The sequence below is a fragment of the Abramis brama genome (genome assembly GCF_963993115.1).
Source record: "Abramis brama genome assembly, chromosome: 19".
Lineage (NCBI taxonomy): Eukaryota > Metazoa > Chordata > Actinopteri > Cypriniformes > Leuciscidae > Abramis > Abramis brama.
The window spans coordinates 34140034-34167840 of record NC_139981.1 but is presented as its reverse complement, the minus strand read 5'-3'; the positions used below and the strand labels follow the sequence as shown (position 1 = coordinate 34167840).

Sequence of the window (27807 nt, the reverse complement as noted above, 5' to 3'; positions counted from 1 at the left end):
GTACGTACAGTAAAGGAGATATTGTCAAAATTTCACCTGGAGTAAGTCAGTCAGGTCACTAGGAAAGCACTACAGCCTTTGAAACAGGAAAAAATAGTTTAGGGGAATTACAGTAATTTTTTTGGAAACGTATTCGTTTATTGTACGTACAGTAAGGGAGTTATTGTCAACATTCCACCTGTAGTAAGTCAGTCTGATCACTAGGAAAGTACTACAACCATTGAATATAAATATAAAAACACACTATAGGTGAATTACAGTTTATTACAAAAACACATGTAATAATGTTTATTACATAGATATATTTGATAATTGTACAGTTATTGTCCAAATTCCACCTGGAGTAAGTCAGTGTGGTCACTAGGAAAGCACTACAGCCTTTGGAACAGGAAAAAATGATTTGATTATTGTACTGTTTGGGGTGGGGTACAGTTGTAAGACCCAAGACCAGATATGATGACAGAAGACCAGGAGTCGTGAAATTCAATCAAATAAGTAAAATTTTACTGAAGAATAGTTTGCAGTTAAATTGGTAGAGCCAGCGTCAAAGTCACGAGAAGGTCGCAAGCCAACTCTACCTTACAAACAAATCTCACACAATTATACCTTTTTCAAGGACATGCATTACATAATCGTTTACTTCTGATTGGCTAAGAGAACATAAAGTCTAAACAATAATACATTTTTGATAGCTAAGTGGGTATATCGCCGTTAATCAGAATATTTGTCGTCCATTTCCGAGATTTAAGTCCGTGGTGACCTTCTTCCAGGGTCCAAGAATGTTGTATATCACAAAGTTCTGAACCTGCAAAGAATAAAAAATGCACACACACACACAACACTGCCTGACAAACAACAGTTCTCTTTGAGGCTGAAGAAGGCCTGAGCTCATTATCAGAAGAGCAGTCCACCTAAACAGGCTGATAAAACATTTCACTCCAGGAAAGCAGGAACGATAATATGCCCCTTTACTCCACTCCCTAAAGAAATACACATGAGATGTTCACTTGATGAAAATAAGGTGAAATTATGTATAAATTGACCCTCAAACTTATACAAGTCAACTAAGACAGATATATAGATGAAGATATGTGGATATTGTTGTGAAATATGCAATTATTCTATTGTAATAATGGCTTGTTGTATATGAAGTATTTATGGGTCATAGTAAACCACAATTGTAACTAATAAAAAAGTGGTTTTATAATGAAAGGTACCATAAGTAGTTGTTAAACAATTTATTAAGAAAGTGTTTACTGCACTGTAAAAAAAGAAAAGTTGACTTAACTTAAAATTATAAGGCAACTTGCTGCAGATTTTTTGAGTTGACTCAACTAAAACATCTCTATAGTTGAGTTGACTCGACTATAACATCTCCAGCTGAGTAAACTCTATTAGTTGAGTCAACTCAAAAAATCTGTGCAGCAAGTTGCCTTAGAATTTTAAGTTTAGTCAACTTTTCTTTTACAGTGTGTAAAACACTTGTATTAATAATCATTGTAACCATATATTGAGAAAATAGTTTATTAAGAAAAACACCTGAACTTGTTTTATAAATATTTTTATTATGAAAATGTTTTTTAAAGAAAAGCATACCACACTGAAGGTTGTAAGCATTTATTAAGCAGATGATGGTGGCAGAGTAGAGAGGAATTGAAAATGTATTAGAAAGAGCTTTGCAAAAGAAAGGAGAAAAATGCCATCATTACCGTCTATGTGTTGCGGACGAGATACAGAAGATACAGCCATGATGGAAAGGTCCAGAAAAAGAGGACAAAGAGACGAAGAGTTTTATATGTGAAAGTCCTAAGGGGTCTTCCAGAAATAATGACAGTTCAAGATTTTGTGTTTGACCAATTGGCTGTAAAACACTGAATGTATGCAGATGGAGTTTCCAGGAGTCCCAAGACAATCCCAAGACAATTGTCATCAAAAGGCCCCTTGCATGTGAACACAACCCAAAGGCACACACTGGAATGCACCTAAAAGAAAATGAATACAGAAATGATTAGGATACTACTTGATTGTTGAATTTTTAATAAGAATAAAGTAATCATTCAAAAGGATATATATAATTTAATTGAAGAAACAGGGGATTCTGACCCCAACCTTTCAGTACGTACAGTAAGGGAGGTATTGTCAAAATTTCACCTGTAGTAAGTCAGTGTGGGATAGTGTAAGTCAATAAGAAAGCACTACAGGCTTTGGAACAGGAAAAATACTTTAGGGGAATTACTGTAATTTTTTTAAAATTAATATTTGTATACTGAACGTACAGTAAGGGAGATACTGTGAAAATTCCACCTGTAGTAAGTCAGTCTGGTCAGTAGGAACATACTACAACCTTTGGAACATGAAAAAATCTCTTTGGTGAATAATTGTAACTTTTACATAAAACATTTTTGCGTACTGTATGTACAATAGCCTACACAAAAGTACACTTAAGCAGTCTAGGTGAATACACAGCAAATATCAAACCTGAAACTATTTTAATTTTTTTTTAAACTTGACTATGTTCATAGTGAAGGTCTTACATGATCAAGTCTGCAACTTGGGTATTGCTTTTTATATTTGCTTCGTATATTTGTGGTGTTCTTCGTTCAATATCTTGTGAGCTGAATATTGTTACTTCACAAATAACATTGTTTTAATATTTAAATCTTCTTCTTAAAATGAGCTTTCCTTCGGGTTTGCACTTTGCAGATGGTCCCTTCTTAGCAGCCTGCGCATAGAGATCAATGTATTTTGTCCAGTGAGAAGGAAAGATCGTTTTGAGGAAAATTATGTTGTAGCTTCTGATGTTTAATCTGTAGTTATATGTGATAGGTGTTTTGTGTAGCAACGACGTTTAGTTCACGAGTTACTGAACGCAGAAGTCCGCGAATGTGCGAATATGCGAATATAAAACCAACTTTACCTAAGTCCTATGGCATCGGTCATTGACTGATACAGTACAGATAGGCTACTGTACAGTACTCTAGCTCAATGTTGTTTGGGGTGGGTGGGGGGAAATATGATCTAATCGAAGCAAATATGATCTAATCGAAGACTGTAACCGAATGTAGATAAACAAGTCATGTAATGATTGGGCTAACAGTTAAATCAAGACAACACAGCTCAGCTGTATAATGTTATGGGCTCTCACTGAGCTCTAAAATGCATCTCCACCTGAATAAAGCCAGTATTATAAATAGTATTAGTATAGTATTAAAAAAAACAAAAATCAGACTTACCACGAGTAGGCTAACGTTATCCAGTATCCTCCTGATATAGCGACGATGACTAATGATAAATATCATTCGTCTGTACTATTCCTTCTATAAGAGATAATCTCAACAATATAGTGTAGCAGCAAATAAATACAGATATAAACTTAATATCACTAAAATGAAATAGAAAGCTGCGATTACAGACGCTCACATCCACACATAAACACACCACTGACGTCTTTACTTCCAGGTCACGAAGCTATCAATCAAAAGCTCAGTAACCAATGAGAACACACTGCTACTAGCCCCGCCCCCACGAGAGAAATGTGTCAGAATGCAGAACGGCGAACGAAAACTCTGGGAGCGTAAACGAAAACTTCGGGGGCCGGTTGCACCAGCTGTGCGTAAGTTATAACTTAGCCTAGTTTTGACGTAAATGGACACTAAGTTACGACTTACGCACTTCTAAATATTTTTGCGTTGCACCATTAAACTTAGTTGAATCGTAACTCTACGTATAAACTAAATATTTACGGCAGCCTCCGATCAGGAGTAATGGATGGAATAAAATATCAGATTCAGACAGACTGAACTGCATCAATAAGCTCTTCTTTTACCTGACAGACTTCAATTCTTTAGACATATATGATTATGCTGACATTTACACTCGCTTACATTTTAAGAGAGAGAACATTATGTGAAAAGATTACTTTGTTAGCGGCTATCTTTAACACAAACCCGTCCTAAACAGCGCGCCGCTGTGCGCATCGGTCCATGTTGTGCATGTCAAATATCAGTCATAATCAATAAATGTAATTTCTTATGCTTTTTGCATCAATATTTATTTATTGATCCTTATTCATTTCATTTCAAATACAGTTTCTGAATGTTATTTACATATAAAAACACTTATGCTATTCATGATCAAGTATCGTATTTAATGGAAACTTATTTTTACCGTTAGTAACGTGAGGCAAAAGAATGAAGGATAAACTGAAATTCACAGCATTTCAACACAACATCTGCTCACGTATTTGAAGGCTGCTATTGGATCATCGAGGCTAAACGTCATATTATGCGACTACTCATTACTTTACGGAGAGCTTACGACCTACTAGCTATGTTCTGCCTTACGAACAAATGGTGCAACGGAATAAAGTTCAGAGTTAGTTACAAACTAGCTAGTAGTTACTAAGCCTCTAGTGTGGACTTTACGTTCCAATTTAAGAAAGAACTTACGAACGACTGGTGCAACCCTACCCAGAAGCGTAAATGAAAACTCTGGAAGCGCATTTGTAAGTTCAGATCAGCGATTGAAATATGAGAAATAGTTAGCAAAACATGCAGTGTATTAAAAACGAAGTAAAAAATTTTGCCTGCAATTTATTCTTTTTCAGTTTTAGAGAAAATTTATTTAGTTTCAATTTATATTTTCATTAGTTTCTTGAAAAGCTACGTTCATTTTTATTGGCACAAGAATAGCTCCATAGAACTGCAAAGCCCGACTGGTGAATGATTTACCTGTTTAATGAATCTGTCAAAACGGTTTAAATCGGTTCGTGATTCACTGACTCATTTGGACAGTTCGTGCGCCGATTGAATCATTGAATCATCATAAAAATATAACGCGAAACGAACTCAAAGTACAAAAACGCTGGATAAATTGGAATATTATTTATTATAAATTGTTAACGAGCCTGAAACGCGCGACGTTTTCCAGTGATGAAGAAGATCTTTATTAACATCAGCCTGCAGTTTGTGAACGACTCAGGTAAACACATTTTTTCCAAACAAAATGTTGAAAATAAACGAGAAAGCACAGCACTTGATATAAAAATGACCTCTATGTCTGTTCGGAAAGAAGTATATCATCATTATTGCAGGTTATTTTTCTTGTTTGTTTTTGTAACGTTAGACTTACGTGCGGTATTCTTTGAACCACAGTTCAAATCCTGCCTTCAGACTCTGGAATCGTTGAATTTAAATAAATAAATAAAAGCAAATCAGTTATGGAGACTCAATTACAGCATAATTTTAAGGATTCCAAGACAGCGTCCGAAATCGCATCCTTCTCTTCTATATAGTGGGCAAAAGCAGTAAAGGAGTAGGCGAAAGTTCCCGGATGACCGACTGCTTCATACTTATTTTTCTACGCTAAATTTTATAAAAATGTATTTATTGTATTGTTTGTTGAATGTTGAATCTGTGTCTGCCATGTAATATAAGCATGTGAAGCTGACAAACTTATAATAGTCCAGAGATTTTATTAAAAAAAAGGTTGAACAAATTGCAACAGAAGCAAACTCAACTGATTTTGTATCCTCAATATGTCCTGAGTAAGGGGGAAAAGCCCAGAAGAATCCCATTAGGGGAAAGTTTCGAAAAAGACCCAAATATAGTCTATTCATACGCCTATGCATTCTTCTTCTTACGTGAATAGGGTAAAAAAATGTAACCTTTAGATATCACCATGAAAATTACATCAAGACAAACAAAAAATTTATTACAAGTTTTTTGAAATTGTTTGTTAACATGGACACATAATCTAATTACATATGTGCTAGGGCTGGGACGGATACCGCATTACCGCAATACCGTGGTCACGTGACGCCTACCGAGGGTCTGAGCTCGTCACTGTCATCACCGCAAAAAATAAATAAATAAATAAACACTGGCCTTCACATGTGTTCACGTTGTGTCTAATGACATGGATTCAATGATTCGAATGATTGTGTCTAATAACATTGTGTCTTGGATTCAAGGTTTTCCAAACAACACTTATCATCAAAAGATGGAACAAATCCGACCTTTCGCAAGTTGGGGAGCGCAATGTTCCATGACACACAATAACATTCCATTCATAGGCTATTGACTATAACCCCTTATTTACAGTCTGTGGCGCGTTACGGCCGGAGCTGGGGCCTGTTTCAGAAAGGAGGTTCAGCCAGCTCTGAGTTAAAACCTGAACTCTGAGTTGATTTACCCTGAGATGGGAAACTCTGAGTTTTCGGTTACAGAACAGCTGAAATGAGTTAGTTGAGTTACATAGTTAACTCTCTGAGTTAAGCGTGTGCACCACAACTATAAAAAGCCATTATCAATGGAGCGCAGATATTATGAGTCACCATGGCAACAGCGCCAGATAAAAAGAGGTCTTCATATTTCTCATCAGCAGAACTGGATGAGCTTCTGCAAGCATATGGAGAGAGTACAAACATTATTATTATTATTATTTAAATATCAGATCCGGAAGCGAAGGACAGAGAGTTAGCTAGGGAGAAAATAGTTGCTCGAGTCAATGCGCAAGTTTACATTTGAATTACTGTTATACAGTGTTGGGTGTAATTAATTACCAAGTAATCTAAATACTGTAATTTAATTAAAGGGCTTAAAACGCGCTCTACACACTTTGGTCAATTCAAGAATAATTCATGCAATTGTATATTTGTTTATTTGAAAGCATTAAAAGTGCAGTTTCTTGTCTCTCCTTGTATTGTTCAAGCGGTTGAGGTTGATATGGGATTTAGTAATTAATCTAGTAATCTAATTACACTGTTGAAGATGTCATTTGTAGTTAGTAATTAATAACTATTTTAGAGTAACTTACCCAACTGTTATAATATCAGAGGTGAAACTGGCAGTATGCTATTCAACCTAATTTTAATTTTCATGTGCAATAGGTGTTAAAAGAACATGGCAGCAGCTGAAAATTAAATATAAAAACATAATTCAGTCAGGTAAGGCTTGAGCATATCATGGGTGTAGGCTACCTGACTTTACATTTGACATATTAAATAACTAAATATCATCCAGTGTCTGGCAGTGCAGCAGCATTTTCGGCTGAGGGAATTCCTGGAGGGACTTCATCAGAGCCAGTCACTCCCGAAGATCCAAGGGCCTCATAACATGTAAGAGGTTTACATATGTGTTATTTTTAATATAGGCTATTTTTGATATTTCCATTTATTTTACTTTGGGTTTGGGTTTTTCGTTGGTCCCAACAGATTCTGATGGTAATATCTGTCTTCTGGAGCCTCCTGTCCCAACAGAACCCCAGGCAGTCGTAAGTAGCCACTCAATACACCAGACATTATGACAAATAGTGTTATAAAGTGCACTCGACCAAATGCTCATCTTCCCAGGACGATGGGGATGAAGAGTTTCTGCTGCCACAGAGACATTTAAACATTTAAACATTATTAAAAATACATAGGCTACTGAGTTACTAAAACAATCTTTGTCAAAGAATACAATTGTATGTTCACAGTTTGAACGTTCTTGTTTCCATTTGTTTAATGTCAAGATCTGAGGTGAATTATCCATTATTGTTGCTTTTACAGCTACAAAGCTGGAGCACGATATTCACAGTCACATTGCATGCTTTTAACATTAAATAAAAGCACATAAACAGTACCTGAGATTATCATCGACACACTTTGATTGTTATTCCAGCCACGACGTCACAGAAAAAAAAAGGAAAAAAAAACTGGGGGAGGGTGGGGAGGGGGGTTGAGGTTTAAAGCGGTTTACCACTATATATACTGTGGGAATTTCTTGCTTTTCAACTGCGGTATGAAAAAATCCATCCCATCCCAGCCCTAGTATGTGCTAATTTGCATAAATACCACAATCAATGCTAACATTGTGTCTTGCCAGGTAAAAATGTCTTGTTGAATCTTGTTGACACATAACAGTAAAATACTTAATGTTAAGGTCTGACTGGAACTCATTTAGGCTACCCATGAGCATTAATACATAGAGGCAGGAAGAAGTACTTTAGAAACCAGCCTTTATTAATTATTATTGCAGAGATGGGGTTTGGGGCTGGGTCTGTGGGACTGTTTTTAGAACTCCGCTCCGGCTCCACTCCGGGTTCACTCCGCTTCAGCTCCACTCCGGGTTCACTCCACTCCGGCACCATTCCGGGTTTACGCCGCTCCGGCTCCACTCCGGGTTCACTCCACTCCGGGTTCATTCCGCTCTGGCACCACTCCGGGTTTACTCCGCTCCGGCTCCACTCCAGGTTCACTCCGCTCCGGCTCCACTCCAGGTTTACTCCGGGTTCACTGTGCTCCGGCTCCACTCCGGGTTTAGTCCGCTCCAGCTCCACTCCGGGTTCACTCCGCTCCAGTTCCGCTCCGAGTTCACCAAGTATTTATGATGACCCATAAAGAATTTACTTCCAATACTTCCTATATTCATTTTATTAATAAAACAAATGGAAGTGATTTGGCAAGTCAACTGTAAGGTTACATTTGCCAGCATATGTCCATATGTCCCAACATTGCAAAGAACCAACAGGAAAATAAACGTGTGCCTGTACTAGCAGCATACTTGTAGTAAATTAATAGAAACTTCAGCATATTCTGAATCTCTAGCATTTAATTATAGACTTCTAACCAACATCCTCTTGTTATTTCCAAACAGCAATATAATCCTTCAGACAAAAAAAAAAATTTGCTGTAGCAAAATCACAAACAGTTTTCGTTAAAAAATATAGAATGATGTACCAGCAGCTCTCATATAATGCTTGTGGACTTGCGCATATTCTGAATAATTAGTAACATACAAAGCCGCTCTTATACACAACTAAATAATAAAGAGTTATGACTTGAAATGTTTGCTGTATACCACAATCAAAAACAGCTTATACAAAAAAAGTGAATGAACATCTGGCATTGCACTGATACATACTGTGACTGTGAGGGCAGTATAACATACGTATAACAGATCGGTTTACAGGATATTGATGTGAAAACTAAACAATACAGAAAGCAGCTCTCATACAAAAATAGTACTAAATAGGTCACAATGAAATTGCCACTTTTCCATACGTTAGCTTTTAACGAAGAGGGTGCCGTTCGCACGCCACAGACTGTCCGCGCACTGCACGTCCACTTTAGAGTTCCGCCTTTTGCGTTCCATCAATATTACGTTATTAGAGGGGAACATATATTTTTTTTTGAAAATTAATTTTTGACATTTGTGAATCGACTCAGAATCATCCAGGTCCGCATCGCGATGCATCTTAGAATCAATTTTTTTCTCCCACCCCCAGTCTTCACCGTATTAAAAATTATTAATGTAATTAATACAATTTATCTGTGTTAAAGCTATAAACGTGATTTTCTGTTTCTATTTTGTTGTTTGATTAACATTGGATTAACAAACAGCTGGCAGTGTGGAAGCTACTGCATGGGTCCTGCGAAAAGGGTTACACCACTCAGTTCGGGTCTCGCCCACCCAGGTTCATGGGGGTCCTACCCACAGCGGTGGCCCTGAGCAGGCTTTGGTCATGGAACAGGAAGTAAAGACTCTTCTGGCGAAAGGGGCCATAGTATGTGTACCTCTTCCCGACAGGTAAACCGTTTTTTACAGCCGTTACTTTATTGTTCCCTGAAGGATGGGGGGCTGCGTCCCATTTTGGATCTGCGTCTGCTGAATCAGTCGGTCATGCAACTCAAGTTCAAAATGTTAACCTTGAGGCAGATCGTACCACAGATCAGATCAGAGGACTGTTTTTTTTTTTCGATAGATCTCAAAGACGCATATTTCCACGTTTCCATCCATCCACAACACAGGAAGTTCTTCTGGTTGGCTTTTGGGGACAAAGATTACCAATATTAGGTTCTTCCATTCGGTCTAGCTTTATCACCCCACATTTTCACCAAATGCATGTACGCAGCACTGGCACCATTGCGTCTACAAGGCATTCGCATATTGAACTACATCGACGATTGGTTGATTTTAGCTCAGTCGCATCAGCTAGCGGTTCGACATCGAGGTGTCGTTCTCACACACATGGAAAGATTGGGGTTGAGGATGAACGCCGAAAGAAGTGTACTTTCTCTAGTTCAGAGATCCACTTTTCTAGGCGTAGTTTGGGATTCGACAACAATGCAAGTACCCCTCTCTCCGGCACACGTCGAGTCGATCCTATCAGTAAACCGATTAAAGCTAGGCCAGTCACTCACTGTCAAGCAGTTTCAGAGACTGTTGGGTCTGATGGCAGCAGCGTCTAACGTAATACCTTTTGGCCTGTTGCACATGAGACCCCCGCAGTAGTGGCTCAGGACCAGGGGGTTTTCCCAGAGGGGCAATCCTTCCCTCACAGGTTGGGGAGCGATCCTAGAGGGTCGACTCAAGGTCTGTGGAGGAGACACCATCTTTCCTGGCACATCAACTGTCTGGAAATGATGGCTGTCTTTCTTGCTCTCAAGAATTTCCTCCCAGACCTCAGGGGCCACCATGTGCTCGTCCGCTCAGACAACACATCGGTGGTCACCTATATAAATCACCAGGGGGGTTTACGCTCGCGTCCACTCTGCAAACTGGCGCACCACATCCTCCTGTGGTCCCAGGGGAAGCTGTTGTCTCTCAGAGCAGCTTACATGCAGGGGCTGAGGCCTGGGGAATGGAGGCTCCACCCCAAAGTGGTGCAGCAGATATGGGAAATGTTTGGCCAAACTCAAGTGGATCTGTTTGCGTCTCAAGAGACGTCTCGCTGTCCACTCTGGTTTTCCCTCACGCATCCAGCTCCTCTAGGACTGGATGCTATGGTTCAGATGTGGCCGAGGCTACGTCTGTATGCTTTTCCCCTGATCGCTCTGCTCCCGGGGGTTCTGGAGAGAGTTCGCCGGGACAAAGTTCGGCTCACCTTGATTGCTCCGAGGTGGCCGGGCAGAGTATGGTTTTCCGATCTAGTATATCTCCACGACGGCTCTCCCTGGGAGATTCCGATCAGGAGGGACCTGCTGGCCCAGGCAGGGGGCTCAATATTACACCCCCGCCCAGAACTGTGGAAGCTGTGGGCTTGGCCTCTGAAGGGAGCCCAGTTCATAGGTACTGGTCTCTCAACCGAGGTTGTGGAGACCATTCTTTACTCCAGAGCTCCCTCCACGGGGAAACTGTATGCATTGAAGTGGAGAGTTTTCACCTCATGGTGCAGTGGTCGTCAGCTGGACCCAGTTAACTGCCCTGTTGGTACAGTGCTGGAGTTCCTGCAAGAGCGATTTACTGCAGGTCTATCCCCGTCCACATTAACCCTCTGGGGTCTAAGGTGTTTTTGGGGTCCTTGAGATGTTCTGACATGCCCTGACATCTGTGCTTTTTTCAGTTGCTTATAAACATATTAATGGCAAAAAAAACACACACACTATTTAGCACAAACAGGGCTACCATAATATGTGAGCAACAAGAATGTACATGTCTGCATTTTTGAGAGAATAATGTTTATGCGTGGTTATTGAAAAAACTAAAAACTAAAGTTTCTGAAATAAAACCACAAAACACATACTAAATATGTGCCAATAAGACTTTTGTCTAATGGATGTCATCGCCTAGTGTTTTTTCTTCAAAATGATGTGAAAATCACCCTGCCTAATCATTCACATAACACAATACATTGATTTGAATTTTGCAAAGCACTTTCTGTTCGGAAAGACAATATCCGCGTGGGTGTCAACGATCATGCATATTTAGTGGTTCACACCTAAGGAGACAATGGGGCCCACATACTTAATTAGCCATTTATTCAGGTGAGTCACTGAGCCACAAGAATGCAAGAGCAACAGTTGGAAGCATCTCAATTCTTTTTTATTTTTCCACAAATTGTGCTTGCAAATTGGCCTATAATATCCAAGGAAAACATGTCTAGTAATTGTGCAGTTAATTCTCATACTGTATTTTCAGTTTTGGAATATTTATCCTCTCCCCAAATTTGTCACTAATAAAACACAATAAAAATTATTTAAAGAAAAGGCTTATATTTACCTTTTAATAGTTTGTTTACATCTACCTTGTAAATATCTTTTTTTTAATTAAAAAGGTTACAATTACAACAACAATTCAAGTGTAATCTTTCTTTGTAAAAACTAAAGTATACATTTTATCATACATTTTTCAAAGTTAAGGATTTGATTGATTATTTGATTACTTTATTTTTGACAAAACATACTATGTTTAACATATGAGCAAAAATTGGCAAACAAAAGCTTATTTGAGGTGGCAGATATTTTACAGTAAAAATGTATAATCTATCCAAAACTAATCAACGAAATGTTGTCTTTCATATATCTGTAACATAGGTTCATTTGTATTATAAGAAATATAAATGTTAATTTGCAGTTTAATACGTTGCTTATACAAATACATTTTATTTCAACATATTTCAGTCGATTTTTACTCAGCAATACAGTTTGCTAAAACCGAAACATTCATTCACACACAGAAACGCCTGACTGTAACGTTGTTTTTATGAAATATAAGGGCATATAAATGTTAATTTGCAGTTTAATACGTTGCTTATACAAATAGCCTACATTTTATTTCAACATATTTCAGTCGATTTTTACTCATCTCAGTATAGCAATACATTTTGCTAAAACATCATCATTCATTCACACACACACAGAAAGGCGATTTAAATTTAAGCTGTCTTTTTGCGAGCTGTGGTAAACAGCGCGCATCTCTGCGGCTGCCGTTCATTCATTCACACGGAAACGCGATTAACTTGAGAAGAAAAAAAAACTTACTACAGTTTTCCTCACTCAGTCGGATCCTCGCTCCTCGCAATACCCGAACTCTGAGGTAGATTCTCCATTATTATTATTCCTCACAGCGCTGCCAGATGGTGTAAACACGTAGGCTACAATGATATGATTAAACTTGTGTTTTCTCGAGCTGATATGGGGGGCGTTCACAGGTTTGCCTCAGTAATTTGCGTTTGAATAGCACGCGCTCTCCGTGGGCGGGTTCACATTACATTTGAATTAACTCTAATGAGCTCGACTGGAATCGCTCTCTTTTAATACAGATTTCACAAGATGAGAATATTTGTTTTTTATATAAATTACCTCATTTAAAAGAAGAGAATTCAAGCTTCATGCCTGTGTGTCTGTATGCCTGTTTGACTGAGTATTCGCTGAGTTACAGTTCATTTTCGGGCGCGTTTCAGAATGGATTTAACTGACAGAGAGAAGGCAGAACTCGCATCACGTTTATTTTTCTTTATTTGGCAAAAAGCACAACAATTTGTTTTTATTGTGAGTATACACAAAAATAATACACATTTAACAGAATCGATTGATGTATGAAACTTGCTTGTAATATCAAAGTCAACAGAGCAAAATTAATTTCTTTTGAACTGAACTGAAAAAAAGCGAGCCTATCGCGCCGGCACGATTGTCGACCTCAGGGGGTTAAAGTTCTACGTGGCGGCCATAGCTGCTTACCACGTTCCTTTGGGTGGTATGTCTTTAGGGAGAGACCCCTTAATAACACATTTAAAAATACAATAAAAAAGGAGTTTGATAAAACTGATAAAACTGTGACAACAGCCATTCAATGCGTGTATCATGGTGCTTGTAGCTAAAGATAATTTGCAACAACCTAATAAAGGGTCACCAGCATCTAAGCAAAGAATGAACAAATGGAAAGTCGAGGCTATCTCTCTTGCCTATGAATCAGCCGGACTGCCTACCCGTTTGGCAGAACGGGCCCATTCGACTAGGAGTATGGCTGCCTCTAAGGGGTTAGTGTCAGGAGTTTCACTTCGAGATGTTTGTGATGCGGCAGGCTGGTCCTCACCGCACACATTCGTGAGGTTTTATGACCTAGACTTGGGCTCCACACCTGGGGCTCAGGTGCTCTCATCTAAGTGCTTTCTCGCTTCACACTAGACAGTCACTGGTCATTATGGCGACGTGGGTATAGACGTTCCCACAGCGCCAATCGATGCAATGTGAGTTCCCTTTAAAGGGAACGCCTCGGTCACGACTGTAACCTCGGTTCCCTGAAGAGGAAACGAGACGTTGCGTAGCCCTGCCATACTCCCTGCATGCGTGTTGGCGACTTGCTTCAGCCTATTCGAAGCTAGCGTTACACTGTTTGGGCAGGCTTTATAGTGTCCTGGTTGGTGACGTCACCCGCCTCCGATGTCGCGTCACACTATTGGACTGATTTCATTTGCGCTTCTCGACACAATCACGCTGAGCGTTCCCACAGCGTCAATCGACGCAGCGTCTTGTTCCCTCTTCAGGGAACTGAGGTTACAGTCGTAACCGAGGCGTTTTGGTGGTTTTAGATTAAATGAAATCAGGTGGACGTCATTTTCTACCCAGAAAACACATTTACATTGTGGCAACGTCTGTGGCACGTTGTATTTCTGCTATGGCAACGTCGCTGTCTACGTGCTCGCAACATTGTAACAACGTAGAATTGTAAGACGTGACAGGGCTGTAGCAACGTTGCTACGCGACATTCAGCAACTGAGTGACGACGTTCTGACAATTAATTTTTTTATGCTAGATAGATCTATAGATATCCCCCATGTAGCATGTTATATTTTGTGGTTAATTTTTAATTAGTCATATGTTATATAATTATAAAGCCTACTTTTTAAATATTGTTTATCCTTATTAATATTTATGGGCCTAACAGTAAATTCATTATAATCAACACCTGCAAGTGTACTTTGAAGAGTAAAAATGACATAGAAGGTTAGCTAATTCAACTTTATTAAAACTGCATATGGTAATCAAATTGCCCTTCCAAAAGTCATACATTTGTGAGAAGAAAAAAAACAAACAAAATATTATACAGGGAGTGGACTAACTAGCATGAGCAAACATGCGAAAATCTGGCAAAGACACAAAGAGACGACAAATCAAAGGAAAATATAAACAGGTGTGCGAGCAGTTACAAAAAAAAAAAAATTCTCTGTGCATTTCCAAAAAAAAAAAAAAAGTAAAAAAAACATTAATGTGCAACAAGTAGGCTACACGTCTCTGCCTGTTCAATGAGTGCTGAAATCAATTACTCATCATTAAAGTTATTTTGGCTTCATACTTTTGGCATAAAGTTAAATATTTGTCATACCTAACCAGATGATGTTCAAAAAAATGTCACATCAGATAAGGATGTTGTAGGTTGTGTTTGAATAATTACATATCTTATTTAGCTGAAGTAAATTAAACGCAATTCTCACGTATCCTTGCTTGATGAAGAATGAGACGGCCCAACGATCAGCTGAAATTCAAAAGGCTGATTTTCGCGCTTTAAGGCAGTGACGAGTACATATGTCGTCCAGTGGTTGTCCAGACACCCTCGGCACAACCTTAAGCAATGGCCCTAACGGTGGTTTAATGTCAACATTGTGACAACGCTGTAACAACCTTCACCACACAACGTAGTTATAGCAACCTTTTGGCCATGTTGTTAAAACGTTGTTAGAAGGTTGGGTACGTTGCGCCAACGTTCTGTGTTTGCTGGGTAGCGGATTCTTTTGAGTTAGAGTTAGTACAGAGAAATGCATGTAACAAACTTTTGCCATGTAATTTTATCCACAAGGAGGAGCAGTGGAGGAATGTGTGTGAAGTAAATCAGATGCCAAGTGTGGAGAAGTCTTTTCAGCATATCCTTTTGTCCAGAAAACCTTTCATTAAGATGGACACATTGTTATTGTTATTGTTGCTGACGCTTTACACTGGAAGGATACGCAGCATTCTGGCATTATGTTTATTCATCTTTGCACTGTAAAAAGATTTTGGTTGCGCAAAAGAACACCAATAAAACCCAATACAAAAACATGGTTGGAATGCATGACCTCTTAACATGCTTAATGCTCTATATTAATTTTAATTTTCATGGTTTTGTTTGCAAACATTGTAGGAATTCATATTCACTGTGGTGAAGGCATATTTTCATCGTTACTCACTGATATCCACTATTAGACCTTTTGCTGGTGTCTGTGAAACGCTGGATGATTGCTTTCCAAGTTTAATGTTGCAAAACACCATTTAATTAACTATGACTTTCTCAAAAAGAATAGGCCGTTGAATAGTTCATGTGATAAAATAGAGAAAACTTCAATCAAAGTGCAATGCCGAGACAATCTACGTCATCATCAGAGGCAGAGAAATGACTGTGCAAACAAACAAGAATCTGATTTTTTTTTTCTCTTGCTCTCTTCAGCCAAGGTTTGGATTTCAATAAAGAAGTCAAGCGACAAAAAAAAAAAGTCCACATGCTTTCCACAAAGGCTGTGTCATTTTGCTCCCTGCATTGCTAACCTTCCCCCATCTCGAAGCATGATTATACAGGGCTGTTTTGGGGAGGGGAGGGCCGTGGGGGTTCGGACCCCTCTCTTCACAGGGGCCTTTGCCTGAGGACGGGCGGCGGCGGGCCATGTGCCGTCTGAGAGAGAGAGAGAGAGAGAGAGAGGGGAGTTTAAGGTTCTGCCAGGGGTGGGGGCGAGTGAGGATAGGGAGGGGTGCGAGAGAGAGAGAGAGAGAGAGAGAGAGAGAGAGAGAGTGGGAGGAGTCCGGGAACTGCTATTTGTAGATCCTTGTGATGGATTACTGCCGTGTGTGTGTGAAGAGAGGATAGAGATTTTTTTGTTCCTCGTATCCCCTTTCTTTAGTCGTGGAGCGCGCTACACACACAAGCGACCAAGCAACTCCTCCAAGAAGAAGAGGAAAAGGAGAGTTTGTGCGGAAAGTGAAGCAGCCGCTTTTTTTCTTCCTCTGGAAACGGTCTCAGAGATCATGAGAGGAGGATACGGATACTCTGCGAGGCTGGTGGAGGTGTGTGTGTGGATCCTGCTGGTGTGTGAGGCGGTCGTGGCGTGTCCGGCGCTCTGCACGTGCAGCGGCACCACTGTGGACTGCCACGGGCTCGGGCTCAGAACCATGCCCAGGAACATCCCCCGAAACGCTGAGAGGCTGTGAGTACACACTTCATGTCCATCTGTGTGTGTAGGTGTTGGGGAGGAGGGTGTGTGTGTGTGTGTGTGTGTGTGTGTATGCATCATTACCGGGAGGAATTCAATGAGAACAATAGCTGGATGAGGCACTGCCGTCCTGGACAGGTACAGTCAGACGTGATGTTGACATGAGGAGAAACTTCCCATATCACTCCTCCAGCTCGCTCTTCAGAACTTTCCCTTCTCCTTTCACTCGTTCCCCCAGTCACGTTCAGACGAGAGGATCTCTGTGCATGGGGTTTAGGCATTCTCTATAGTTCTGCAAATAATCATTTGTGCACAAACAAGTATTCATTACTTCCAGTGTTGGGTAAGTTAAGGTTCACTCGGTGGCTCTGGATTGTCTAAAAATGCTTACTTCGGATGCAAAAAACGCGGAAAATCAAACCCGATCCGAATTTTTTTTATGCCGGACGAAAGTTCCGCAGGGAGTGTGTAACCGTGATTGACACAACGTGTGGTCGTATTAATTTTTTTAACATGCAAACATTTCGGACTCAGTGTGCAGGACCTTTACTCTAAAAAAGTAATGAATTACTTGTTACTAATTACTTTCTAAATCCCACATCAACATCCATCAGTTGAACAATTCAAGGATAAACACGAAACTGCTCTTTTAATTCTTTAAATAAATACTATAAAATTGCATGAATTATGCTTAAACTGACCAAACAATTTAAAGGGAGAATGTTACTTTTTAACATACTTTTAACACTCATGTATCAAACAATACATTTTGATGTTAATCCCACTATTGCTTTATATATAATTGTATAGTCATTCTCTAAAATGCAATAGTTTTGCAAATAATCATTTGTTAACAAACAAGTATTCATTAGTTCAATGAGCTCATTGTTTCTGCCTTAAATTATTACATTGTTTGCATTAATTATTGAATTGTTTATACATTTTATCTGTGTGATTTGGATATGTACATTTCTGAAATGCATAACTTAGACAGTCACCTCTGATAACAGCATACTCTAAATTGTAATGTGGACTGTAAAGCTGCTTTGAAGTGATGTGTATTGTGAAAAGCGCTATACAAATAAATGTGAGTTGAATTGAATGAGGAAGTCTCTGATGAATTATGCATGTCAGAACCACCTTGAGATTTGAAGGAATTTGTGTTTTATATTAAATTTCAAGCCCCAGCTAGTTTAATATTATATGCGAACCACATCAGCGGGAGGAGAGTTTGCTATCAGTGGTTCTTTTCGTCGAACTTCACTTCCACACAGTCGTGTCCAGACAGAAGTCTTAGAGTGAGTGTGTCCTCGAGTCTGCCGTCAGTCTGATCATTGGGGGTGGATGAACAAAACCAATCTCTTTGCACTTGTCAAAGGGCATTTCTATCACATCCAGGCTTCAGGATGTCTTTGATGGATTCTGTAATGACTGTGTGTTCAGTAAGTGTGAAAATCACACCCCCCCCCATTTCTCCCAGCTTTCCCCATTAACCCACAGTTCAGACCTGACACACTCGCTCACAGAACAACATTCTCTGTGCTTCTGCCTGAGAATCTGCCTTATGCAAGCGTTTTTAAAGGGGTCCTTGATTGTGATTTCACTTTTTTAACTTTAGTTAGTGTGTAATGTTGCTGTTTGAGCATAAACAACATCTGCAAAGTCGCAAAGAGGCTCAAAGTTCAAAGCAAAGGGAGATATTTTATTTTACAGAAATCACTTTTTAAGGACTACAACAAACGGCTGGTAGGGACTACAATGAGCTTCTTCACGGGTTAGTGACATCACCAACCCTAAAATTTACATAAACCCCGCCCCCGGGACACGATTTATAGATTATCAAGACAGAATATGCTAATCAATGTCTAGAAGATAACTCCACATCAGCTTCATAAATTCATCAACTAACCATTCAGAAATGTCCTGTTGCTTCTACATGTTGTCACTTCTTCTTGAGTCTCTCCATCTTTGACTGACTCCGGTTTGAACATAAAGGCTAAAAGTTTTTGAAATGTTCAGTGCACACACACACACACACACACACACACACACACACACAGGAGCAGTTGTAGCTCCACCCCTCTGTGCCGGGAGCAGCAGCTCATTTGCATTTAAAGAGACACACACAAAAACGGCGTGTTTTTGCTCACCCTCAAAAAGTGACAATTTTAACATGCTGTAAAAAATATCTGTGGAGTATTTTGAGCTAAAACTTCACACACACACTCTGGGGACATCAGAGACTTATTTTACATTAGTGAAAGGGGCATTATAGGACCCCTTTAAAGACTATGCATCTGAAGTTAGTAGTGGATAGAGTCGCTCACTGCAAAAGTAAACGCCCCCTGCTCTCTGATGTGCAGATATCATGCGTCCAGCGTAACTGTTTAAAGCAGACAGATTATTTAATGCGCTCTGAGGCTCTCTGTTCTTTAAATGAATAATCTCAGTCATTTCGTATGTACCCGGCGTTCATCTTCAGACGTCCAGAGACTCGACCCTTCTTATTTTATCTATGCTAGTGCATCTATTTATACTGGCTCCGGAAGCCGCTGAGCCGGAGATCAAACGCCGCTGATGATGATCTGATTGAGAATTCTCTTTAAACTCTGAGGATCGGGCCGCTCGCGCTGTGAACTCCAGCTCGGATGTACTCAAGAATTCCTCACGCAGGCCAAATGTCCCTGTGAGCTTCCACTGATTGCTTATTGATTGTCTGGAAAGTGGACGGCGGCTCAGAGCGAGAAACACTATAGGCTCTGCTGCTGGATCCAGTGATAAATCTCATAAAACCAATATAAGATTAGCTTGTGAATGTAGAGCTTTTAGAGCTCTTTGTAATGACAGTCACATAGCAGTACAGATAAGTATGTTCATGTGTATGTTAAAAATCCAGCTTTTAATGTTGTTTATGTGTCTATGTGGTGTTTTTAATGTGCTTTAAGACAAACCATGTGTAAATTCATAAGTCGACTCCATTGCTGAGTATTTCCTCCTTAAAACTGCAGTGAACCAAAGACAGTCTCAAAAACACGCTTTGAAATCGCTGGTGTTTCTGACGTCACAAACTACCTTGTAACCAATCAGATCAACGTGTGATCGTCAACCAGTGGATCTCTGAGCTGAGTGAGTGAGTGGAGGCAGGGCTCATTTGCATATTCATAGAACCGCGCATACTAAATGAGGCAAGGTATATTATACATTCAAGATATTTTAAGACATGAAGACTTTTTGATGGGAAAAAAAAAAGTTTAAATATGTAATTTTGGTGATCAAAGATGAGTTTTAAGGTTAAAATCATTGACTACAGGTGGACTTTAAAGTAGACATGCAGTGCATGGTAGTTCTTAAATGTCTTAAACTTAGCGTTTTCAGACCTGTAGATCGTTTGTTTTGTTCATAAAACAGGGATTAAAATTGTTATGATGTTGCAATTTCTTCTTGGTTCAGTTCGCTTCCACAAAATTTGTTAATACACCAAATATGGTGTGATCTGAGTGTGGATTCATACAGTATATGGCTAAATGAACCAAACTAAGGGAGAAAATGTGCCAAAACAAACGCCCTTCAGATGCATTGGAGCAAGTAGAAGGCCCGCTTGTGCTTTTGAAACGGCATGTTTAAATGCTTTGGCTTCCCTCCATTTAAATGCTCATCAAGTCTAATTAAGCAGTGAGGAAGCGATGAACAAGATTGGCCTATGCGGGCTGAATGCAAATATTATGATAAATAATGATGGGAATAATCTAATGACAGCAGGGCAAGGAGCTGTTTATTAACCCTCATTGATTAACCTCATTGACATTTCGTTTGCAACTCTATGACTTGCATCGGCTTCTTGATGGATCAGACTCATTAAAGCTCCGTAACTGGCCCACCAAGCCCTGCTTTACAGCATCAAAGGGTTTCCCTGAAATCTGCTTTTTCTCTTTTAATTCATTAGCTGGTTAATGAGTGGTGGTTCCCCCCTAACTCCACTGTGTTATGGCAGAAATGGTTGTGGCACTTTGCCAGGAGTAGCGTTTGCTCTTTAAACTCACATCACAGCCAGGTTTTAGCGGTCTGAACGAGCTGTAATGAGCTTTACGTTTTACCGTGTTCGTTAGAACATACTCCGCTGTGCTTGATGATTCGCACACACTCCTTTAATGTACAGATCATAGAGAAGCAGTCATTTCATATTTCTAAAAAAAAGGGCAAGTTCAAAAGAATCCATCCAAAACACAAATAATGCTAAAACTAAAATATTTTGATTAAAATAACTTTCATGTTTTATAAATGTAAAAGTGTGAATAGAATTTTGTTTACTGTAAATAAAAATGGTTAGTTGCACTTATTTTTCCTAAAAAGGCCTACATGTTAGTTTTAACCGGCTTTATAAGTAACAGAGTTGATTCTCTACAGCGCAGGAGGCGAGGGGTTAAAACTCACTGAAGTACTAACTAATGTTAGTCAGTTAAGCTGCTCTTCTTCAGACAACAAACTCTTCTCATAGTGACCTGTGAGTAAGGGGTTATTTATGGAGAGCACATGTTCGTATTGTACGTCGTCCTGAATGGATCGTTTTTAATTTAGGATGTGGTTTGATCACTGAAAGGTCTCATCTGTGTGTTTGCTGGTTTTGGAGGAGCTTCCAGGATTGAGATACAAACCCCTGAGCTCCAGCATGTTCTGGTGGACGAAGACTTGACCGTCACAGGTGGTGTTTAGTTCAAGAAGCCAAGTGCATTTAGGCAAGTTAACTAGTTTGGTTTACTGTAAGACATTACTGAGTTTGAGATATGAGACGTCAATTTCAGATGCATTTGGTTGATATTTTGGTTACACTTCATTTTGTTAGTCCACTTTAGACTTTATACTAGTAACTAATTAAGTGACTTTGCAACTAGTATTAGTAGACTGTTAGGTTAGGGTTAGTAGAATAAGTTCAGATGTAGTTGCAAAGTTACTTGTAGATGGTAGAAAGTCTGTTGGTCCCTTACGGAACGAAAATATATTTCCTATACATGAATTATCAATATATTAAATGGTTTAACAGTATATTTGAAAATATACAGAATAATATATTGTGTTAATTGGAATTGCCGCTTTTCATATATTGAAAAATATGTGACAATATATTTACTAATAAATCATAATGTATGTAATTTTATATTCAGTAATATACTTCATAATATATACAGTAGATGTATATGTGATCAGATATGGTACTTCACATGTAATATATTGCTGATATTTACTCGTGCAACATAAACACGCATTTATAGAGAAATATATAATGTAATGTATTGTAGTGTTTTATAATGTAATGTAATGTAATAATATAATGTAGGTTTTAGCCAAGATACTATCTCTGTACTGAGGAGTGCACAGTCATTACATTAATATAGTAATTATATTATTAATGGTTCCCTTTCGGAAGGGAACTCGCACTGCGTCAGAACGCTATGGGGAACGCCTCCGCGTGAACCGGTGCCTGAAACGCTCATCTAATCACTGCAATCCTATTGGCCGGCGACAGCCTATGACATCATCACTAGTGTGACCCGGAAGTATATAAGGGGAGCCTGGAGAACATGTCAACAACTTTTTTCGTCTGCAGGGACTGTTTTGTTTGTACGCTTCAAAAAGGTAATCATGGCTTGTGAAAAATGCTTCAGGAAGTGTGTGCATCCGTGTCTAAGATAATGATACTTGATGACACACAACTTGTGTGTTTTTTGTTTGGCTCAGAGCATGCATGATCAGTTCCTGAGGGATCTGCTTGTGCCACTGAGTTTTTCCCCTTAAGAAAACTCCACTCTCATCTGCTCTCTTCTCAAGGGAAGAGGGACAGGCATCTGCACCAGGCGATTCAGGTCCCGCCCGCGCTGAGGTGGAGCAGAGACTGGAATCGTGGGGTTTCAGAGGGAGCTCGCTGAGGAGGTTGAGAGAGTTGTTAATCTCTCATGCCCTTCAGAGACTCGTGAGAGTGAGCTTCAGGATGAGCATGTGTTCCAGCAGCGAGTGCTCTGCTGTGTATAAAGGCATGGAAGAACCTGTATTCAGCGCGCATTCATCGCCATCAGCGAACTACACTGATGTTGAGGGGATGCATGAGCGCGGGTATGTGTAGCGGGAACGTGGTTAAGAGGCAGGGCCGGAGCACTTAGTGTCGATGCATCTCCAGCCGTGAGATAGTTTGCGAACATCTTGTCAATTTGGCCATCGACACTAATTGCTCCGCTTAAGCCACTAAAATATGACAGCACACTTAAATGGCAGGGCATACGTGGTGGCGGGTCTGGCTGGAGATGCCTTGCACACAATGACGGTGGTGCAAGCATACCAGGCTGATCGGCTGACAGAATTGAAGCATTTAAATCTCTCACCCCAAGCCCACCCCATTTTGTGAATGTCGTTGAGGCCATCGCTCTACGGGCAGCAGGTTGAGATCTGTAGGTCTTCTCCCTTTACGTGAGTTTTTAGTAAGGTTGAATAATAGGCCACGATTCCCTGTTAGGAAGTATTAAGGGGGTGTAAAATATGGTTTTCATAGGATGGTGAAATTAGGGCCCTGAAGTTCCCATGTATAGGTAGGCTATGCATACCCTTCCCATAGGCCTCCTCTTATGTTAGAGTCGTCAGACTTATGTAACGGGTAGTGCCAGTGCCAGCTCCAGATGGAACTGCAGAGTCAAGCATTGGTCCTCTTCGGGCCACCTTGATAGCCACCTTATACTAGAGCAGCAGTTCTCTTACTTTAGAGAGTCGTTGAGATTATAGCTCTGAACTTCAGTAACTTTATATTCGTGTGTCGGCCGCCTCGATTTCTGGCTTAGGCTTAGTAATTAGGAAATTGGTGGCGGTCTGTTAAGCCTCCCATGCAGATACCTCATGGGCGTTGTCAGCCTTTTCTCTCTAGAAAGTAAGAAGCAGTGTGCTCAGGCCTCTGCCTTTTAGAGCTGAGTATTGTAGCTAGTTTATCCAGCTAGGCCTTAAAACTGAAAAAAGACTTTTTCCACTGAGCCCCTCGAATAAAATAATTTAAGTCATAAGGTTGAATGTCGTTGGCTCTTATTGTGGCCTCCATTTCCTTGGGTTTAGTAGAGAATGTAAAATCTGTCTTGTAAAAAGTAAGATAATAGGCCTCGACCCTGATACACTCCTCAGGGTCATGCTGATAGTGCTCCCCTTGTTAAGGTCTTTATTTAGAGTACTTTGCTACCCATAGCTCATATGATATCACCCTTCACCACCCAGGCTCTGGTAGAGACAGATTAGTTACTCCCTTCCACTTGGGATGGTTGAGTATGTTCCCTTAGAGCCGAAGCACTGCCTGGGCTGACGCCCGTGACAGTCGAAGCTGTAGGCCTCACAGTAGGCCTCCTCGATAGTCCGGTAGCGTAAGACTGTACTCCTCTTGCTTTAAAGGGTCGATAGCATTTCTGCTGAGTACACTGCCTGTTGGCAATGTAAACCTTAGAGCTGGAGGTGCTCCCCTTATTAGGGTCCCTTTAGAGTGCCCAGCCTCCACAGGGCTCCACTGTGTAGATCCAGGATTGGGTAGAGTCACTCCCCTCGTTTGCAAGGGTTAGAAAGCGCTATGCTGAGTTCTACTCTCCAGGATGCCCGACTCTATGATCCGGTCTGTGAGTGATCACTGCCACTATCTGCAGTCCTCACTATCGGATGCCTCCACATGCAAGGCAAGTTATACTAGAGACTCTGTTTAAAAAGCACTGCACGGGCTGACGTCCGTGAAAGTCGAAGCTGTAGGCCTTACAGTAGGCCTCCTCGATAATCCGGTAGCGTAAGATTGTACTCCCCTTGCTTTAAAGGGTCGATAGCACGTTTGCTGATTACACTGCCTGTTGGTAATGTGAAATAAGTATAACCAGGCCCACAGAGATGTCTGTGAGAGTACCTGACTTCTGTGGCTAGCTCTGCTAACAGTCCCGCTATCAAGTAGTTAGGCCTTGACAGGCCCCCTTGAAGGTGGATCCCCAACGAGTTGGATGCTTAGCATTGCAAAGGTAAAACCTAGCCCAGAGAGAACCTGGTATTTATCAGGTTTTGAGTGTAGTGTTCCAGAATCTATCTGAGGATCGTTCTGTTTGAATACTTAGCTCCCTAAGTCTGTTCGGAAGGTCGAAGGACTCAAGGTCTCCCTGTTAGACTAATCCTTGAGCTGGAGGCGCTCCCCTATTAGGGTCCCTTTCAGAGTGCCCAGCCTCCACAGGGCTCCACTGTGTAGATCCAGGATTGGGTAGAGTTACTCCCCTCGTTCGCAAGGGTTAGAAAGCGCTATGCTGAGTTCTACTCTCCAGGATGCCCGTCTCTATGATCCGGTCTGTGAGCGATATGTTGGCAACATATGTTAGAGACTCTGTTTGGGAAACAGACAGGTTGTTGGCAAGACTAGGTCATCTAGGACTCCTTTTGGATCCCCTGGCCATATTCCCTTAAAGGGGGGGTGAAACACTCAGTTTCAGTCAATCTCATGTTAATCTTGAGTACCTATAGAGTAGTATTGCATCCTTCATATCTCCAAAAAGTCTTTAGTTTTATTATATTTATAAAAGAAAGATAGGCTGTACCGAGTCTTTCCGGAAAAAAACGAGCGGCTGGAGGCGTGCCGTGTGGGCGGAGCTAAAGAATCACGAGCGCTGTTCACTGTTTACTTGCTGTGCTTACGCACCGATAGCTAACAACACACAGACATTTGAAGCAGTTTTACTCACCGCCTGCGGTTCCAACGCACAACCGTGAACCTTTATCGTTGGGACTGCTCCATCCTTAAGCATTAGACGATCTGCAAATCCGGGGTCGAACTGGGCCTTGTTTATAAAACAATCATCGTCAAAATGCAGGGAACAAACAAGAACACTTGCACAACTCCGTTGATGCTCTGGAAAAAAAAACTCCATCCACTGGTCCCTTAACGCTGGGTTCTTTGGGAATCTGTGCAGGGTTGTCTTGCCCTGGCAAACCTAAAACCCACTTCTTTGGTGACATTGTTTATTTCTTTAAGTCCTGTGACTGCAGCGCAGCCGAGCACAGCGGTTTGATGGGCGTACTGCTTTCGCTCTCTCGCTCTGGTCTACGGGTGTGCGCGCGCCCTTCCGGGAGAAGTGCCCTTAGGACCCGTATAAGGAAATTCCGCCGCATCTGACGTCACACACGCCATACTCGAAAAAAACTTTCCGAAACTTGTGACAAACCGGAAGGTGTATTTTTGGCACAGAAATACTCCATCAAACGTACAACTTAATTTTTGAAACTTTGTCCATGTTTAGCATGGGAATCCAACTCTTTAACAGTGTAAAAAGCTCAGTATGCATGAAATAGCATTTCACCCCCCCTTTAAAGAAACCCCTTCCACGGAAGCTGTTGGTTCCAAAGCCTTTGAGCGGCCTTGGTAGGCCTTCATTTGTGTCGGAGGCCTCTTTGAGGCTTATAGCTTGGGCAGTGGCCGTAGGGAATACTGTCACTGACAGCCTGTGTGTGACCTGCAGTGTTTTTGGCATTTCAGTGAAACTGCTGTTTTTGTAAGTTTTTTGTCACAGCCATAATTTGTCATGCACTCCCCTCAGCATGGCAGCGTGGGTAGATCGTTCCAGCGTTCTGACGCTGTGCGAGTTCCCTTTCGAAAGGGAACGTCTCAGGTTACGACTGTAACCTATGTTCCCTGAGAACTGTTTCTTATCTACTTCCGGGTCGCACTAGTGATGATGTCATAGGCTGTCACCGGCCAATAGTATTGCCAATAGTATTAGATAAGCGTTTCAGGCACCGGTTCACGCGGAGGCGTTCCTCATAGCGTTCTGGCACAGTGTCCCGTTCCCTGTTCTCAGGGAATATAGGTTACAGTCGTAACCTGAGACGTTTTCGGCCAATCGTCAACCAAACCACAGGCTCTACTCTTCAGCACAATGGTAACCCCAAAAAAAATCACAAATACCAGAAAACCTTTTTAAATAAAAAAATAATAGAGCATTAGAAACTAACAGACCCCCCCCCCCCATATTAATATTGAGCAAAACACATTAAATAACACTTAATTTTAACATTTACAGTCCTTTAACAGTCAGAAGCAAAGCATACTGGGAACTAGAAATCTATTGTAACTCATTCCGTGAATGTGTGTGTGTGTATATATATATATACTGTATATATGATTCACATTTATATGGGAACACGTTTGTGCAATATATGTACACAATAAAGGATACAACTTTGTGAATATTACATGTAATGCTATTTTTGTCTTCATTTATAAATATTTGGTAACAATTTATTTTACAGTGTCCTTGTTACAGATGTTACATGTAGTTACCATGCAACTAACCCTCAACAAAACCCCTAATCCTACCCAAACCCTATAGTAAGTACATGTAGTTAATAAATATTACTTGGTACTTAAATATATAATTACACTGTAACAATGACACCTTAAAATAAAGTGTAACCAAATATTTGTATTCATAAATATATAGCCATACATGGTCAATGCATATTTTGCAGTATATTGAAAAATATAAGCACTGGTTTCCCATATATGGAAATGTATTATGTAATATATCGTAATATATTATATGTAATATATTATATTTTGCACTATATTCCCAAATAAGTTTGTTCCGTAAGGGGTGGACCATCAAAATAAAGTGTTAGCAGAAATTAAGAAAACAGTCGAGTAATACTATAATGACGGCTAGCTGACATGCAAAGAAATAAAGTGTCACTGATATGTTCTTGTAGAGTTTCTCTTAAGAACATTTGTCACCAAATTCTTCAAGCGCAGATCCGATCTCAGAAAGCCTGAACTACAAGACAATAACCCGCGGAGCGTCTACACGTGGTGTGTGACGAACAGCAGCGCATTAT

At 40.3% G+C, this 27807-nt stretch overlaps 1 protein-coding gene and 1 long non-coding RNA gene across 3 annotated transcripts in view; one reads left to right on the top strand and one right to left on the bottom strand.

The window, feature by feature from the left end:
• Positions 1–482: 482 nt before the first annotated feature.
• Positions 483–3450, bottom strand: LOC311070200. Its single transcript, XR_014603639.1, has 2 exons — positions 3234–3450; positions 483–1982 (listed from the first exon to the last, which is right to left on the bottom strand). It is a non-coding gene; the product is annotated as an uncharacterized lncRNA (long non-coding RNA).
• A 13081-nt stretch (positions 3451–16531) lies between these two features.
• The window catches only part of slit1a (slit homolog 1a), a 101898-nt gene continuing 90622 nt past the window's right edge, over positions 16532–27807 (top strand). Inside the window, exon 1 of one of the 2 annotated variants that reach the window (XM_084093303.1) lies at positions 16532–16932. In XM_084093303.1, the coding sequence (XP_083949429.1) occupies positions 16754–16932 (179 nt within the window). In that variant the 5' untranslated portion in view covers positions 16532–16753. The remainder of the gene's footprint in view (positions 16933–27807) is intronic. The other variant, XM_084093304.1, reaches the window with a different exon arrangement.